The 19555-nt window shown below is 39.5% G+C and overlaps 1 protein-coding gene across 2 annotated transcripts in view; it reads left to right on the top strand.

Moving 5' to 3' along the window:
- Positions 1–19555, top strand: part of ANK2 (ankyrin 2) — a 240429-nt gene that overhangs the window by 211012 nt on the left and 9862 nt on the right. For both annotated transcript variants that reach the window (XM_042984019.1, XM_042984020.1), the window contains 6 exons: positions 582–6839; positions 8409–8483; positions 11419–11550; positions 12511–12654; positions 15722–16007; positions 17621–17909. In XM_042984019.1, coding sequence (XP_042839953.1) covers positions 582–6839; positions 8409–8483; positions 11419–11550; positions 12511–12654; positions 15722–16007; positions 17621–17909 — 7184 coding nt within the window. The remainder of the gene's footprint in view (positions 1–581; positions 6840–8408; positions 8484–11418; positions 11551–12510; positions 12655–15721; positions 16008–17620; positions 17910–19555) is intronic.

Here is a 19555-nt window from a genome sequence, read left to right as displayed (position 1 = left end):
GCAGAACAAAACATACTGAATTCCAGATTTTTTATATGATTAAAAAACACATATACATCATTAGAAGGCATTCTGAGTTTGCTACTACTGGCTTTCTCCTAGAGGAAATCAACTTTCTGCAATTTCTAATGCTTTTTTCCTTTTTTTCCCATGTTTATATTTTTTTCAACATTGATCTGTAACATCTGAACAATCTTGAGATACCTCTGTGTAATTTCACTGCGTTCGTTCTTTGTTGTGATCTGTGATGGTGTGTGTGTGTGTGTGTGTGTGTGTGTGTGTGTGTGTGTCTGTCTGTCTGTCTTGGCTATTTGTTACAGCTTTGTTGTATGTGTGAATGTGCTACAAGTGAGAAAATTAAGCAAGTTATTTCCTGCTCATTTTTCCTTTTCAGTTTTTTTTCCGTTAGCCTTGCTTTGCTTTTGTATCCTGAGACCTTGTGGATCCACCATTCCCAGCCCATTTTGTTGTCCCTCCCGCCACAACAGGAAAAGACACTGTGTTGTTTCAGTCCTGATTACATTTGCCAATATATTTTTTGATTTCCATTTTACTTTCAATGTTTTTCATTCACATCAAAGATGATGAGACAGAATCTACAGAAACATCTGTCCTGAAAAGTCATCTGGTTAATGAAGTTCCTGTCCTAGCCAGTCCGGACTTGCTCTCTGAAGTTTCTGAGATGAAACAAGATTTGATCAAAATGACCGCCATCTTGACCACAGATGTGTCTGATAGGGCAGGTTCTATCAAAGTGAAGGAGCTGGTGAAGGCTGCTGAGGAAGAGCCAGGAGAGCCTTTTGAAATTGTTGAAAGAGTTAAAGAGGACTTAGAGAAAGTGAATGAAATCCTGAGAAGTGGAACCTGCACGAGAGATGAAGGCAGTGTGCCGAGGTCTCAGTCGGAGAGAGAATTAGTGGAAGAGGAATGGGTAATTGTCAGTGATGAGGAAATAGAGGAGGCTAAGCTAAAGGCACCCTTAGAAATCACCGAATACCCGTGTGTAGAAGTTAGGATAGATAAAGAGGGTGACGTAAAAGTAGAGAAAGACTCAACTGGGCTAGTGAACTACCTTACTGAGGATCTAAAGTCGTATGTGTCTCCTCATGAAAAGAAACAGCAGACAGCTCAGGAGATAGCAGGGGAGAAATGTGAGGCCCTGGCTGTGGGCAGGGGCTCTGAAAATGAAGGGAAAGACACACCCCCCGGTGAGACACAGAGTGCACAGAAACAACACAAACCAAGCCTGGGCATAAAGAAGCCAGTGAGAAGGAAATTAAAAGAAAAACAGAAACAAAAAGAGGAAAGCGTACAAGGTAGTACAGAAAAAAGTGAACTTAAAAAATGTAGTTCCGAAGAGTCATTAGATGAAGACACCGGTTTAGCCCCTGAGCCTCTTCCCACCGTAAAGGCCACTTCACCTTTGATAGAAGAGACTCCCATTGGTTCCATAAAGGACAAAGTAAAGGCCCTTCAGAAACGAGTGGAAGATGAACAAAAAGGTCGAAGCAAGTTGCCTGTCCGCGTCAAAGGCAAAGAGGATGTGCCAAAAAAGATAACCCACAGGACACATCCAGCTGTATCACCCTCTCCGAAGTCAGAGAGGCATGGACCAGCATCACCCTCTTCTAAAACAGAAAGACACTCTTCTCTTTCTGCCTCTACAAAAACTGAAAGGCATCCTCCAATATCACCATCAAGTAAAACTGAGAAACACTCCCCTGTGTCTCCCTCTGCAAAAACTGAAAGGCACTCACCTGTGTCATCATCAAGTAAAACTGAGAAACACTCACCTGTGTCACCCTCGACAAAAACTGAAAGACACTCCCCTGTGTCATCTACAAAAACAGAGAGACACCCACCTGTTTCACCTTCAGGTAAAATGGACAAACGCCCACCTGTATCGCCTTCTGGGAGAACAGAGAAACATGCCCATGCCCCAGTATCACCCGGGAGAACAGAAAAACGCTTGCCTGTATCACCAGCTGGAAGAATGGAAAAGCATCCACCTGTATCAACCTCTGGGAAAACTGAGAAACACTTGCCTGTGTCGCCTTCTGGGAAAACAGAAAAGCAACCACCTGTATCCCCCACCTCAAAAACAGAAAGAATCGAGGAGACCATGTCTGTTCGGGAGTTGATGAAGGCTTTCCAGTCAGGTCAGGACCCATCTAAACATAAGACTGGACTCTTTGAGCACAAATCCGCAAAACAAAAGCAGCCACAAGAAAAAGGCAAAGTTCGGGTAGAAAAAGAAAAGGGGCAGATGCCAACCCAGAGAGAAACACAGAAAACAGAGAGTCACACAGTCAAACGAGGTCAGAGATTTGTGGTAACGGGAGTTACCGAATCCAAAAGAGCGGTCCGTGCTTCCTCCATAGGGCTTAAGAGAGAAGAGGTAGCTGTAGAGAAGGAGAAAGTTCTTGGCCACAAAACACCTGAACCTGTTCAGTCAGCACCAGAAGAAGAAAGCCATAAAGAGAGCGAAGTCCCCAAAGAAAAGCTGGCTGATGAACAGGGAGACCTGGATCTCCAGATCAGCCCAGACAGGAAGACCTCCACTGACTTTTCTGATGTCATTAAGCAAGAATTGGAAGACAATGACAAATACCAACAGTTCCGAATGAGTGAGGAGACTGAAGAAGTACAGCTTCACCTAGACCAAGTGCTCACTAGTCCTTTCAATACAACATTTCCACTAGATTACATGAAAGATGAATTTCTTCCAGCTCTGTCTTTACAAAGTGGTGCTTTGGATGGCAGTTCTGAGAGCCTAAAGCCTGAAGGGGTGGCAGGTTCTCCATGTGGCAGCCTGATGGAAGGGACCCCTCAGATTAGTTCAGAAGAAAGCTACAAGCACGAGGGCCTAGCAGAGACCCCTGAGACAAGCCCAGAAAGCCTTTCTTTCTCACCAAAGAAAAATGAGGAGCAAATTGGGGAAATAAGCGAACCTACCAAGTTAGAAGCACCAACAGAAATTCGTTCTGAAAAAGAACATCCCTCAATAAAAGACATTACTGATGGTTCTGAAGAGCAAGGTGCTCTAGTCACTGAAGGCACAGAGCCCTCAGCTGAGTGTTTGCTGAAGGAGACCACCCTAGAGCCTTCCAAAGACACACGCCCCAAACAAGAAGATGATTCCCTTGGCAGCTGTAGTGTGTTAGCAAAAGAAACACCCAAAGAATTGCCTGAGGAAGCATCCTCTGATGAGGGTCAACTTACATATGGTGGTTCAGCCCACAAGACACAAACTGATACTGAAGCTCAGAAATCCACAACCACCGAGCCCTCAGATGAGACCAAGTCCTCTCCACTGCCTGATGCTTCTGTAAAGACAGGCACAGGGGCTGAATCAAAGCCCCAGGGAGTAGCTAGAAGTCCCCAAGGGTTAGAACTTGCACTCCCTAGCCGAGATAGTGAGGTCCTCAGCCCTGGTGCTGATGAATCATTTGCAGTGAGCCACAGAGACTCCCTGGAAGCCAGCCCTGTGCTAGAGGATAACTCCTCACACAAAACTCCAGATTCTCTGGAGCCAAGTCCTCTGAAAGAATCCCCTTGCCGTGACTCTCTTGAAAGCAGTCCTGTGGAACCAAAGATGAAGGCTGGAGTTCTCCCAAGTCACTTTCCTCTTCCTGCAGCCGTAGCCAAAACAGAAATCTTCACGGAAGTGGCCTCGATGCGGTCCCGGCTGCTCCGAGACCCAGACGGCAGTGCTGAAGACGACAGTCTTGAGCAGACATCACTGGTAGAGAGCTCAGGGAAGAGCCCCCTTTCTCCTGACACCCCCAGCTCTGAAGAAATTAGTTATGAGGTTACACCCAAAGCCACAGATACAAGCACACCCAAACCAGCTGTAATTCATGAATGTGCAGAGGAGGATGACTTGGAAAATGGGGAGAAAAAGAGATTCACACCTGAAGAGGAAATGTTTAAAATGGTAACCAAAGTCAAAACATTTGATGAACTTGAACAAGAAGCAAAGCAGAAAAGGGACTACAGAAAAGAACCCAAGCAAGAAGAATCTTCTTCATCCTCTGACCCAGATGCTGACTGTTTAGCAGGTGTGGATGAACCAAAACATATGGAGAGTGTGGAGGATGAAAGCAATGTCCCTGTGGTAGTAACATCAGAGAGCAGAAAGGCCTCTTCCTCCTCAGAAAGTGAACCTGAATTGGCACAGCTGAAACAAGGTGCTGACTCAGGCCTCATACCAGAGCCAGTTATTCGAGTGCAGCCTCCTTCCCCACTTCCATCCAGCATAGACTCCAATTCTAGTCCTGAAGAAGTACAGTTTCAACCTATTGTTTCCAAACAATATACTTTCAAGATGAATGAAGATACTCAGGAAGAATCAGGTAAATCAGAGGAAGAAAAAGATCATGAACCCCACATACCTGAAGACAGTCATACCATTTCTTCCAGTGGCCCAGATACATCTTATGATGATCTGAACAGATGTGCTGATCAACCAGAAGTCTGTGATGGCCGTGGGTGTGAGGCTGGGAGTCCTAGCGGCTCAGTAACTCCTGTATCTTCAGGTCTCCGCAGCCCCACTGGAGGAGAAATCAATGAGCAGCTAGTTATCCATAAAGAATCATTACCTCTCCAAGACACTGATGACAAAAACACAGAAGGAGAAGAGCTTAATGTTTCTAGAGTGGAATCTCTACAAGTAGATTACCCCAGTGAAAGCTCTTCATCTTTGTCCTCTTTTCCTCATTGTCCAGCATCTGAAGGAAAAGAATTAGATGAAGACATCGCCTCTCCATCTTCTTCAAAAATGGAAGACACCAAAACTGACCAAGAATTTGAGAACTCACCAAAGGACTATTCCACTCAAGACTCGTCGATTACTACTCAAACCGATAAATTGTCCATGGATGTTCCTGTGTCTGACCCAGCTGAGACTGATGAAATCTACGATCCTCAAATAATAAGCCCTTATGAAAATGTTCCTTCCCAATCTTTTTTCTCCAGTGAAGAAAGCAAAACCCAAACAGATGCAGGACACACAAGTTTTCACTCTTCTGAAGTGTATTCTGTTCCCATCAAATCCTCTGTCGAAGATGTAGTGGTAACAAGCTCCTCCAGTGGAACTATTTCAAGTGAAGAATCTAATTTTGAGAACCAAAATATGGAAAAAGAATCCAAACAAGAAAGCACCTTGTGGGAACCGCAATCAGAGAAAGGCCCCTCATCTTTAGAGCCTTCTATACCAAATACAGCAGCAGTCGTTGGTGAACAAATTAGCAAAGTCATCATCACAAAAACCGATGTGGATTCTGATTCCTGGAGTGAAATCCGTGAGGATGATGAAGCCTTTGAAGCTCGAGTGAAAGAGGAAGAGCAGAAGATATTTGGTTTGATGGTAGACAGACAGTCACAGGGCACCACCCCTGACACCACTCCTGCAAGGACCCCAACTGAAGAGGGGACTCCAACCAGTGAGCAAAATCCATTTCTCTTTCAGGAAGGAAAATTGTTTGAGATGACCCGAAGTGGTGCCATTGATATGACCAAAAGGTCCTATGCAGATGAAAGTTTTCACTTTTTCCAAATTGGGCAAGAATCCAGGGAAGAGACTCTCTCTGAAGACATGAAAGAAGGGAGTCCTGCGGCTGAGCCCCCACAACGGGAGACATCAGCTGAGTCACTAGCTCTCTCGGAATCAAAAGAAACAGTGAGTGATGAAGCAGACTTACTTCCAGATGACCTGAGTGAGGAAGTAGAGGAAATACCTGCTTCAGATGTTCAACTTAACTCCCACATGGGGAATTCAGCCTCCACTGAAATATCAACAGAAGAGGCTCCTTCTGCAGGAGCCAAGGACCTCCCCACCATGCATATGGGGGATATGCCTCCTAAGTCCAGTGTGAAACGTACATCTTGCCATGACTCCCCTGAACCAGTCATACAAGTTCAGTTAGATTTTTCCACAGTTACTAGGTCTGTATATTCAGATCGGGATGATGATTCTCCTGATTCTTCCCCAGAGGAACAGAAATCAGTAATTGAAATCCCTACTGCACCCATGGAGAATGTGCCTTCTACTGAAAGCAAATCCAAAATTCCTGTAAGGACTATACCCACGTCAGCCACAGAGCCTCCATCTGTGGAGTATGAGAATTCCCTTTCTGAAGATTTTTTACCCAGCCTGGATGAGGAAAGTAAAGAGGATGAAACGAAACCAAAGTCTAAAATCCCCGTGAAAGCACCTGTCCAAAGAGTAGAGCAGCAGCTTTCGCATCTAGATTCATGTCTCCAGAAAACAGTGGCTCCTCAGGGTCAGGACATGACAAGCAGAGCACCGGATAGTAGAAGCAAATCTGAATCTGATGCCAGTCCTTTGGACTCAAAGACCAAATGTCCAGTAAAAACTGAAAGTTACACTGAGGCAGAAACAGAAAGCAGAGAGAGGGCAGAGGAGCTTGAGTTAGAATCAGAAGAGGGGGCCGCAAGACCAAAGATATTTACATCCCGATTGCCAGTTAAGAGCAAAAGCACCACATCTTCCTGCAAGGGGGCCGTGAGCCCCACAAAAGAAAGTAAGGAGCATTTCTTTGACCTTTATAGGAACTCCATAGAATTCTTTGAGGAGATTAGTGACGAGGCTTCAAAGTTAGTAGACAGACTTACCCAGTCAGAAAGGGAACAAGAATTAGTGTCAGATGATGAAAGTAGTAGTGCCCTGGAAGTTTCAGTAATTGAAAATCTGCCACCTGTTGAGAACGAGCATTCAATTCCTGAGGACATCTTTGACACAAGGCCCATTTGGGATGAGTCCATTGAGACTCTGATTGAACGCATCCCTGATGAAAATGGCCATGACCATGCTGAAGGTATTTGCCAGCCACTGGGATTCCCTGTGCTACGCATGTCATAAATTTTATATAGTTTTTTGTATATCTTTTATTTGGTGATTTGTGTCTCATTTTCTTTAAGCTTTCTGTAGTGGTTACTGCGTTTGTGTAAGCCCTTTGTGTTTTGTGCTTTCTCTGTGTACTTTTGTCTATGAAAACAATCTCAAGATTGAGTAATGAGAATGCTTATGGAAAACATAAACATGATAAACAGGCAATGGTGATCTTGCCTTTCTCGAGCCGCTGCACGTGAGGCCATGCAAGCTTTGAGTTTTGTTGCTCTGAAGTCCCAGGCTTAGCCTCAAATTAAGCACTTTGGCTTTTGCACATGAATATATTGGGGTTTGTTTCATATGGTAAGGATTCGTTGCTTTTTCTTCTTACCCTTAAATACTTTAAAATAATCTGTACTTAATAATTCTATAATCATTAGGAAGCCATTTGCCCAAGAAGATTTCACATTACCCCAAAATTCCAGTTGTTGTGGATCTGTTTTTGATTCAAAAGGTTGGATTTCAGATACCATTGGTAAACACTTTAAGCAAACAAATATAAGGTAAAAATGTACTTTTTGTTTTAGTAGTAGGTGAATGAAGAATCTACTCTTATCAGATAAAGCAGACAACAAAAACTCAAACTTTGCATGATTTAAGTGACTGTGAGAGAGGATGATGGCCCTTTGAATTATAAAAAAGGAAACCATAGATGGCTTTGAGAAGTAGCCTCTGGTCTTCCAGTATCTCTACAATAAAGACTATTATTCTTAAGTTTGTGTTATGAGAAAATGTCATGATGCCTAAAATGCTGCCCGTTAATTAATTGAGGTTAAAAAATGAATGGGAAAATTACAATTTGTGGAAGTACTATATATATATATATATATATATATAGCTTACTTAGTAGTAAGCAGACAAAAATTTCACAAAAGACATAGGTACCTATTGAAACAACAGACACACATACATGTGCTTTTATCTTCCCTTCTTCCAAGGTCACCAGGACCAAGGAAGATGTTGTTTCTGGCCACACTGAAAAAACACAGGATGGCCTGATTAACCCATGATCTGTGTCTCTTATGAATCTTGGATGTCATTTCTTTCAGACATGACCTGGAAGCGATCTGTGCTACCACAGGCAATAGTGGAGGTCCTAACTAGTTACTCCACTTCTGCATCCCATTTATGATTTTTCTGTTGTTTGATGAACAAGATGATTGTCTTCCGGTGGGCAGTATCTTCTTAGATAATTTAAAAAGAAAGTCCTAAAATTAATTACTAGAAATCATTGACTTCTATAATATGTCCAGTGGCTAGTCTTGATTAAAGAGATATGGAAGCAGTTGGTTTTCATGATTTATAATTACATTTATTCCCCATTCCATTCCAGAAATCAGGCAAACACATAACTTAAAATGATTTAAAATATGATAGCTAATTTGTGCTGTTATCAAATATTTGGACAAGTGACTTCCTTTTTTGGATGATCAGTACTATGGTTGCTCTCCTGTCATAGACAACCTTTGGCCATTCTGTTTTTGACCTTCTATAGATCAACAGGATGAGCAGGAACGGATCGAGGAAAGGCTGGCTTATATTGCTGATCACCTTGGCTTCAGCTGGACAGGTAAAATGAGTGTGACACACTTTTTCACCAAAATTTGCTTCACTTAAATAACAGTGGCATCAGCCATGTGTTGTTAACAATGAACAAGTTGTGTGTTTTGTTTCTTTCCTTGAGGAAGACTGTGGAATAGTGAAAAGAATAATAAACTATGAACTAGAAAATCCAGGCTCTGCATTAACTCACTGTGTGAACCAGGGCAGGCCTTTTATTATCTCTGGAATTTAGAAAAATAATACTTTCTTTTTTGTTTATTTCAAGTTTTTATTTAAATTCTAGTTAACATATAGTGTAATATTGGTTTCAAGAGTAGAACTTAGTGATTAATCGTTTACATACAACACCCAGTGTTCATCACAAGTGCCCTCCTTAATGCTCATCTTCCATTTAGCCCATCCCCTCAGCCACCTCCCCTCCAGCAACCTTCAGTTCTCTAGAGTTAAGAGTCTCTTATGGTTTGCTTCCCTCTCTTTTTTTCTTCCCCTTCCCCTATGCTCATCTGTTTTGTTCCTTAAATTCTACATATGAGTGAAATCATATGGTATTCGTCTTTCTCTGACAGACTTGTTTTGCTTAGTATAGTACACTCTAGCTCCATCCACGCCATTGCAAATGGTATACACACACCACAACTTTATCCATTCATCAGTCGATGGACATGTCGACTCGTTCCATAATTTGCCTGTTGTTGCTAATGCTGTTGTAAACATCAGGGTGCATGTGCTCCTTTGAATCAGCATTTTTGCATCCTTTGGATAAATACCTAATAGTGCAATTGCTGGGTCATAGGGTACTTCTATTTGTAACTTTTTGAGGAACTTCCATATCGTTTTCCAGAGTGGCTGCACCAGTTTGCATTCTCACCAACAGTGTAAGAGGGTTCTCCTTTCTCCACATTCTCTTCAACATCTGTTATTTCCTGTGTTATTAATTTTAGCCATTCTGACAGATGGGAAGTTTAAATTTGTATTTCTTTGATAATAAGTGACATTGAGCATCTTTTCATGTGTCTGTTAGCCATCTGTGTGTCTTCTTTGGAAAAACGTCTAGTCATGTCCTCTGCCCATTTCTTAACTGGATTATTTGTTTTTTGGGTGTTGAGTTTGATAAGTTCTTTATAGATTTTGGATACTAATGCTTTATCAGATATTTCATTTGCAAATATCTTCTCCCATTCTGTAGGTTGCCTCTTAGTTTTGTTGATTGTTTCCTTTGCTGTGCAGAAATGATGAAGTCCCAATAATTCATTGAAAAATAGAACTTTAAATTAGGAGATTTGAGAATATGCTACATGTCACCATCCTCCTTTGGGAGCTATGGATACCTAAACTTTGGGGAGATGACTGTGTTTCAAAATCATTGTGAGATGTAATTGTCATAAAATTTGGTTGGAGATGTAACCCAGGGTTCCCTATTTTAGATACCTTATATTAGATATCTCCATTGTGAACAGTACTAAAATTTGTTTTGGATGCCTGTTGAAATACATATGAATAAGATATTTAACTAATTTTCTGAGAGATTAGGATATTTAAGCATAAAAGCTATAATGTATGTTAAATAATTTTTTAAAGGAAAGTGAATTATGAAATCAGTATGATGCATAGAATTCCGTAAAACCTGTAACAAAGGTAATTGATAACAAAACAGAAAGAATAGTCATGTCCTCACTTTTAAACATTTTAAAGCAATTGTTAATAATAATCAGATTTATTTAATTGAGCGATTTAGGGAAAGGAAGGACATCAAAATATCCATGATTGACAAATAGGTAACATTCAGAATTACTTAGTTTGTTTTTTAAATAAGTGTGTTTGTGTATAAAGTGTAGTATCTGTATACTTGTTGAAAATTCAAGCCCCACAACTATACAGAATGGTATAAAATGAAAAGTAAGTAAGTTTTTCACACCTACATCTGGTCTTCTAACACCATGCCTCAAAAGTAACTGCTTACACTTTCTCATGTATTCCAAAAAATATACAATACCCACATCTATGTCTGTTATTTAAAAGTAAGCACAATTTTCCCCAGTAATATTCCTTGTAAATATTCCATCAGGGTAGACATATCTATTCATTCTTTGAAATGACTATTTAATTTTTACTGTATGGAAGTATCATACTTTTACCAGTGGCCTTTATTGCTGGATATTTAGGTTGTTTCCTGTTAATGACAAATATCCTAGTGCAATGGTGTATTTTCATGAGTATCTCTACAGGGCACATTACTAGAAGTAGAATTGAATATCTGGATAAAGGGTATGTATATTTTTAATTTTGAAAGATATCGGCAAACTGCCCTCCAAAGAAGACACTCATTTACACTCACTCACTCACACCACAATGTATAAGTGTCCAAATACAGTGATAGTGGTAGACTTTAAAGGAAAAATTTGTGGCTTTTCCCCTAGGTCAGTTAATGCTTCCCAGACCTTTTATTCATGTGACATCCAATCAAAGGAGTTTAGCCAACCACCATAATATAACCACAGCCAGTATTTATCCAAGTATCCAGAAATAGGATTTATAGTACTTAAAACATTGCCTAATGATGATTAAAAGTGAGAAACAGTCTATAACTCCTATTTTTAGTAATTTATTTTTCATTATCTTGGCTAAGAGTATAGGCCTGTATGAATGGTCTCTTCTGCATTTTGGAATTAATTGAGCCTGAATTATACATATTTGTATCAACAGTTGTCTCAAACTTAGTGATTCCACAATGAAAGTTATCGATTCTATATCCAGTTTTAATAAAATCCACAATTAGTGCTAGAAGAACAAAGACCTGTTGAGAGTCACTTCTAATACATAGGGGAGAAAATGAACCCTATTACAGCAATACAAAGAATACATCACTTACAAAATCACAAGGCAAGGTGTTAGAGACTCAAATGTTGAAGTTACTGTATTTAGAGTAATATTTTCTTGTCTAGAATTAGCAAGAGAACTGGATTTCACTGAGGAGCAAATTCATCAAATTCGAATTGAGAATCCTAACTCCCTCCAAGACCAGAGTCATGCGCTATTGAAGTACTGGCTGGAAAGGGATGGGAAACATGCTACAGGTAGGTGGGAAACTGTATGTAAAAAGCATTAGGCTAAAGGTTGGGGTATATGTCTTATTCAACAAGCCCTCTCTTGCATATTCAGTAAAATAATAACAAATGCCATCAATCTGAAGTGCTACTGTAAGCAAATGAGAACAAGCTATGATATTTCTAAAATATGCATGTTGCATAAAAATTCTTATATTCCCGTGAACAATGTCAGCGGAAACACTGGCTGCTAACAGGAACATTATGAAAGTCCTAAAATTTTCTAAATATTGAGACTGGACGCAGTTACTTTATTTGTCATTGTTTTATTGGTAGTATTATTACCTTTACTCCTAAATAACTTACATGACAGAAAGATGTCAGGTAGATATTCTTTATAATGATTTATGTATAATATTCTGACCACATCAAATAAAATGAGAAGTGATAAAGACCATTACTTCCTCTCATTCTTCAGCTAAATTTGCTACTTCCTCTAACGCCTCTCTGAAGATCTACCTACAGACCTCCCTTACAAACATCCAGTCTACATTTATCTTTCCTTCTCTTACCATTCTTCTAGGTAGGATTGCCAGATTTTGCAAATAAAAATAAAGGGCTTCCAGTTAAATTTCAAAGAGCCTACAGATAATTTTTTTAGTATAAGTATACCCCCTGCAGTATTTGGGATATACTTATATTAATTTTTTTTTTAATCTGAAATTCAAATTTGACAGGATATCCTATATATTATCTGGCAACTCTACTTTTAGGGCTTTTGCCTATGCTTTCCCCCACTATTTTATGCATACTTCCTTTCTATTTGCTTTTTTTTTTTTTTTTTTTTTTTTTTTACAAAGACCTTTAGTTGGGCTTTGTTTCCTGTACAGATATAAAAATTTTAGTAAGGCAACTAAATGAAAGAGATTTTCAAGAGTACCCCTCAGATATTATAAATGTTTTTCTGTTTTTTTTTCTCTAATATCCCAGATACAAGTCTCATTGAATGTCTCACCAAGATCAACCGAATGGATATTGTTCATCTCATGGAGGCCAGCACAGAGCCTCTCCAGGAGCGCATCAGTCATAGCTATGCAGAAATTGAACAGACAATTGCACTGGATCATAGTGAAGGTCAAACAATCTGTGTGTGTGGGTGTGTGGTGTATGTATGACTAATTCAGGTGACTGGAACAAATCTTCCTTCTTTTTTTAAAGGGTGGTCTATGAACTCTGGTGATCACATATTTTTCTCATTTTATAGGTACCTTCATAGTGTTCATTCTTTGTTATTTCACCTTTGTTCCAACCATTTTGGACTGCTATAACACAATGCCATAAACTGGGTGGCTTAAATAAGAGAAATTTATTTCTCACAGTTCTAGAGAGTGGAAGTCAGAGATCAGGATGACAGCACAGACAGGTTCTGGTGAGGACCCTCCTTTGGGTTGCAGATGGTTGCCTTCTTGCTGTGTCCTCACCTAGGGGAAAGAGAACTAGCTAGTTCTCTGACGTCTTCTTATAAGGCACAAGTCCCATTCGTGAAGGCTCTACCCTCATGATCTAAGTACCTCCTAAAGGCATCACCTCTAACTATTATCACATTGGGATTAGGGTTTCATCAGATGATTTTAAGGGGATACAAATACTCAGTTCATAACAACACGGATGACCTATCCAATGCCCTTTCCTTGGATCCTTGATGGTATTTCTTAATACTTGTGTCTTTTACTTTAGCTACCCATTCCTGTGCTCACAACCAAGACTATATCATTACCACTGACTATATTACTTCTGGGTCCTGATTTGAAGCATTACACTTACTTCTTCTTTTGCTTCGATACTAGTGATTCTTCAAACCCACTGGGACCTCCAGCCATTGACCCTACCACCTTTTCAGTACTAAAGTTTCTCTGATCCATTCTCCTTTATTTGCATGCTCATTATCTTCTCTCCCTCCCTCTCTGTCTCTCTTTCTCTCTCTTTCTGTCTCTCTCACACCTCTATTTTATACCTTCTCTTTTTCTTTCAAGCCTCCAACATTTCTCTTCTCCTTTTTTAAAGCTAATGACCAAGTTTCGTATTTCTTAGAAAAAATAAGAACAGTCCTAAGCGAATGTCCATATTCTTTCACCACAAACTCTACCAATCCAAGTGCATCTCAATGTCTCTACTCTACCTTCCCTTCTGCATGAAATGTCCTTGCTTCGCTAAAACCATTATCTCTTCTTTTGTACTGGATCTCATCTCTTTTTATCCAATTAAGGACCTCACTCCTTCAGTTATCCACTGTGGCTTCCTACAACTAGATCATGCTCAAGAGCATTAAAACATGCTTTAATAGAGCCCATTCTTTATTTTTTTTAATATGAAATTTATTGTCAAATTGGTTTCCATACAACACCCAGTGCTCATCCCAACAGGTGCCCTCCTCAATGCCCATCACCCACCCTCCCCTCCCTCCCACCCATCAACCCTCAGTTTGTTCTCAGTTTTGGCTCCTTCCCTCTCTAACCTTATTTTTTTTCCTTCCCCTTCCCCATGGTCTTCTGTTAAGTTTCTCATAAGTTTCACATAAGTGAAAACATATGGTATCTGTCTTTCTCTGTATGACTTATTTCACTTAGCATAACACTCTCCAGTTCCATCCGTGTTGCTACAAAAGGCCATATTTCATTCTTTCTCATTGCCACATAGTATTCCTTTGTGTATATAAACCGCAATTTCTTTATCCATTAATCAGTTGATGGACATTTAAGTAGAGCCCATTCTTTAAAAACAAAACAAAACAACTCCTTCACCCTATATGCCTTCTTGTATGATTGTTCTGTTTCTCCATTCATTTTATAGAAAATCTCTTCAAAAGAATAGCCTATATTCCCTATATCTACTTCCTGTCTTCCTGTTCTCTAGAACTGTCTCTAGAATCCATGACAGTCATTTATTGAGTCATCACCACTCAACAGAAAGCAATCTTATAAAATTCACCAATGATTTCCTCATTGCCAAATACAGCAAATAATTTTTCAGTCTTCATCTTATTTACTCCTTAGTAATATTTGACAAAAAATTAATATTTTTTAAAAACATTTTCTTCATTCACTTTCCGTGACACCCTCCCTTCATGGTTTTGTTTTTCTTTTGCTTATTTTTCTGGTTATTTTTACACAATTCCTTTCTGTAGCTTCTTTTCATAGATTTAAATGATGGTGTGAAAGTTTGTCCTATCTCCTGTCTCTCTCCTTTTTTTTTTTTTTTTTATAAATCCCAGACACCTGGCCTCCTTGATGTTCCCTGGGCACCCTATGCATTTTGGGGCTTTGGAGCTCTGCTACTTTCTGTTTCCTCCACTCTGGAGCATTCTTCCCTCAGAGCATCAAATACCTACCTATTCAGGCCTCTGCTCAAAATCAGTCTCCCCAAAGGACCCTTTCCTGACAATTCTATCTAAAATACTAGCCCTATTTACTCTTTACCATGGTTTCCTTTTCTCCTAAAATTCATCATAAATATATATCTGCAGAAATAAAAGTTCAGTGAGGACTTTTTCTACCTTGTTCACTGCTATATCTCTAACGTCTAAAGAGCACCTACTACATAGTTGATAATATATACATCTGTTGAGTGAATAAATAAGTAGATGAATGTCAGTCATACCTCTGCTAAAGTTTTCAGTGACTCCTCATTGCCCTGGGTATGATAATATTCCTTAGCATGGCATGAGAGACCCTCCACAAAAAAGGGTACTAACCCCAAGTGTTGTTAATACAAGTTAATACTTGTGGAACACCTAGAACAGTGCCTAACACATAATATTTAGAATGTATTAGCTATTATTAATTATTATTAAACTCTAATCCTTCTTCCCACTTACATTCTATGCCTCAGTAGCAGTTATCATTAGGTCTCCTTAAAATGTCACACCCTCTGCATTTCCCTTCCTGATTCTTTAACCCTGAGTTGGGTGCTCCTGCATTTATTGACTGGCACTGTGGCCCCGTCACTCTGCATTTCAATAGATTCTTACTTGCCTGAGCTTCAATAGATGATCTGTATCTTGAAGGCAGACACAGTTATCTCATTCAGCTTTGTAACCATGGATCTATCACAGGATGTGGCACATTAATAGTTACCTAGTAAATACCCATTTAATATAAGTGAGCTTCAGTTAATACTTCATTTAAATTGTTTCTCCCTGTAGGGTTCTCAGTACTTCAAGAGGAGCTATGCAGTGCCCAGCACAAGCAGAAAGAGGAGCAAGCTGCTTCTAAAGAAAACGAGTCCTGTGATCACCCTCCCATTGTCTCAGAGGAAGACATTTCTGTCGGTTATTCTACTTTTCAGGATTGCATCCCCAAAACTGAGGGGGACAGCTCAGCAACAGAGCTCTTTCCCCAAACTCACAAGGAGCAAGTTCAACAGGATTTCTCAGGGAAAATGCAAGACCTGCCTGAAGAGTCAACTCTTGAATGTCAGCAGGAGTACTTGTGAGTTTCAAAAGAAAGCCTGTCCAATGTAATTCCAAGAAATAAGCCGGTATGGCAAGAGTGCCAGGCATGTGCAACCGTAAATTGTTTTCAGATGGTTTTCAAATAAGCCCACCAGTAGCAAGTGCCAGAACTACAGGAAAAAGAGCGAAAGATTTGAGACATAATTATGGCAGCATTGTATGGTAGATCTGCTTGAAACAACTTCCGGTTCTATGACCTTGGGCAAGCCCCAAGCCCTTTTTGGTTTCTGTTTCCATATCTCTAAGTTATAAGAATATATACCTTATTCATCTCATAGGGTCACAGGTCAAGGATACGCCTATGAAAGCATTGTTTAAACTGTAAGATTTCATGAAGACCTCATGCTTATTGCTTATAAGACTATTGCACTTGACTTCTCTGCAGTGCTCTGATATGTGCCAGTTGTCCCATGGCTAGTTCATAGTATGAACAGGGATGCTGTAGGCGAAGCAGCCCTCAGTGTATGTCACCAAATCATTGGGGTGGCTGACAATAAAAATAGAAACGCAACACAAATTATTCACACAGAATGAAAGACCGTCAGAATAAAGTGGGATAAGTTCAGAGTGGAAATACAGAGAAGTCTTCCGGAGACTTTCTGGCTAAAGGGAAGCTATAGAACAGCTCAGAACTCAAGTACTGGGCTTCATAGAAGCAAATGAGAAAGAGAATTGTTTAAATGACGCTTGTTATATCTAGAGAAGGAAAACAGATGATGTGAAAGGCAAGTGTGTCCCCAGACCTGAAATCTGAGAATAGTGTGTCAGGAGATTACACCAGTAAGCGAGTTTTCTGCTGGGGTCACTGGAGCTTGAGAAGAGGGTGAAATGGGTAATAAAATCCTCTTTCTTCCACTGAGCCACCGCCTACCAACTACCTTTAGATTTTAGGGGAGAGAAGAAAGAAGAAAGAAAGAAAAATAAAAAGATGGGAAGCAAAGAGGGAATATCAGAGAGGCATTTGGGTACTTAGTATCAGAAATTTGTAATAAGAAGTTTAAAAGCAGAAAAAGAATTTTCGTATTTAAAACTGAGATTATAAAGATTGCATTGGAGTAACTCCAAATTAAATCAGAAGAAAAAGTTTTAACTAGGTCTTTCCATCAAGTAATAATTTTCCAGAAGTATAATAAAAATCTCTCTATATTTGCAATTATGATAACCATATTAACATGGGGTTTATATATGTTTAAAAAAAATTTCCCAAACTTTGATTCTTGCTTCAGAAACCTTATTATCTACAGATCTTTGTTATATAAACCTCCTCAAATCTTCAAGATAACCTTGAGGTATCAAAGAAAAGATGAAATTATAATTTATATACTTTGTAGAGATTAAGAAATGGTAATACATTTTAGAGTAATTTTTCTCTTTAGAATAGATCCATCCCAGCTAATACTAGATCAAGGAGCTGTAACTTTCTTACATATAATTTTTATTCAAATTTCATTTCTCGGCCACATATACAAAACTTATTTTGACTTGTCATGGACCATGAAGACAAGTTCCATCTTTCGTTCCAATTGCCTTGCTTCAGCAAAAGGGGAAATGTAAATGCTCTCATGGTGTAACTTGGCTTTTCCATTTCAGTGTGACAACCCCAGGGACGGAAGTGTCGGAGACTCAAAAGCCTACGGCTATATCTGGCTCTCAAAGCAAGACACCTGAGGAAATCAGTACACCTCCCGAGGAGGAGAGGCCACACCTCCAGACTCCAACATCTAGTGAGCAGGGCGACTCTCCCATTGTACAGGAACCGGAAGAGCCCCCAGAACATAAGGAGGAGAGTTCTCAGAAAACTAGCCTTGTGATAGTGGAGTCTGCTGATGACCAGCCACAGGCCCTTGAAAGATTCGATGACGATGCAGCTTTCCATAAGGTAAGGATCTCCTCTCTTTCCTTGCCCACAGGCAGCAAAGCTACAAATCTTCCCCAGTTTCCATTTCTCTGATGGTTTATTTTTTCTCTGAAAAAAATCAACCTGGACCCTGGAAACCCCTCAATCCCCTTTAAAACTTGGGAACCAGGGAATCTAGGAAAAAAAAAAAGATACACAGTTCTAATTCTTGCTACCTGAGCATGAGCCTTAATTTTACAATTGGGAAACCCTTTTGCTAAGGAAAATGAACCCTGGAGTGAAACAGTATGCCTGCAGAATTGATAACCATGGGCACGAAGACTAGTGAGAGGGATTAACAGGGCCCCCAGTAAGTGCCAGCCATGGAAACTTGTGGGAGCCAGACTCTGGTTACATCTGTCTGTGCTGTCAGGTGATGAACACGCAGACTGTGGATATCAGGTGGGGTTTTCCTCCCCCCCCCCCCCAAATTTTCCTCACTAAAGGAAGGATTATTTCCAAAATAGATCTCCTTATACCTATTTTAAGAATGACTTTGAAAAAGGACAGTGTACCTCAACTTATCGTGGTTCAGAATGTCAGAATAAGGAGCAGAAACTTACTTAAGTGTTTCCTTTGTCATTAAGGGAGCTTTGATGTTGCAAAGAGGGGTCTCCGGAGACCATCTAAGAAATTAATTTAAACGGTGTATTCTGAATCATTCCCATGCCTCAGTGTTCACTGGTGGTGTTTAAGCCCTCCTCAGAGGAATGAATCTCAGGGAAGAGGGGAGCAAGAATCTGCATTTTAAATAACTCTCTGGATGATTGTCATGCACAAAAAAGTGTGAGAATCTGTTTGGATTAAATTTAATATCTATTAAATTATATATTTGTCCTTTTAGAATTCAAAAGCATTTTTTATGTCACCGTGTTTTTAAAGCGTTAATATAGGTCTCAGTAGTAAAGAATGAGGTATAGAAAAGAACTGAAAGGTTTTGAAGAAAAGCATGATACAACATATCTGTGGGCTTAAGTCCTACATTTATTTTTGTTCACTATGAGGGTGACATCTGCTAGCAGGATTTATCTAAGATCATAACTAAAATTAGGGGAGTTTCAGGCAAATGAGAACTGTGTCCCAGTTTTGGTAGTTATCTTAAATAATGAATTCATCCCGTGAATGGATTTTTATTTTAAGTGTACCTTTGCACAGAATTACTCATCTCCCAAATTCTCAGCTTAAATGAATTCTGGTAAAAATGTTTCAAAGATGCTATCAGGGCTTAGGAGTTACTAAATTTAGCCTAAGAATCCATTGGCTAATCGAAGTATAGATTTCAAACAATTATCTGTATAATTCATTTATTTTTTCTATGCATATAAATAAATTTTGATAAGTCATTCTGTATTCCACTTTCTATGGGCCTGTTCCATTTATTCTTGGTGAATATCCAGTTATCTCTGTGATGCTTCCTATTTTGACCCTTAATTCTCATGACCCTAACTTGAGGATCTAACTTCAGTCACTTTTCTTGCTGATCATCTTTCTAGGCAGCAGATTCCAGAATGTATTTAAAGTATACTTTGGTTTCGATTTTACATGTTTTCCTTTAGCAGAAAAGCATATAGAAATATGTCAGATATTTTAAAATATGTTGAAAAAATATCATTGAGTTTTCTTTTAAA

This window comes from Panthera tigris, chromosome B1, assembly GCF_018350195.1.
Source record: "Panthera tigris isolate Pti1 chromosome B1, P.tigris_Pti1_mat1.1, whole genome shotgun sequence".
Classification (NCBI taxonomy): Eukaryota; Metazoa; Chordata; class Mammalia; order Carnivora; family Felidae; genus Panthera; species Panthera tigris.
The sequence above is the reverse complement of the archived record's forward strand: the minus strand, read 5'-3'. Positions and strand labels throughout refer to the sequence as shown.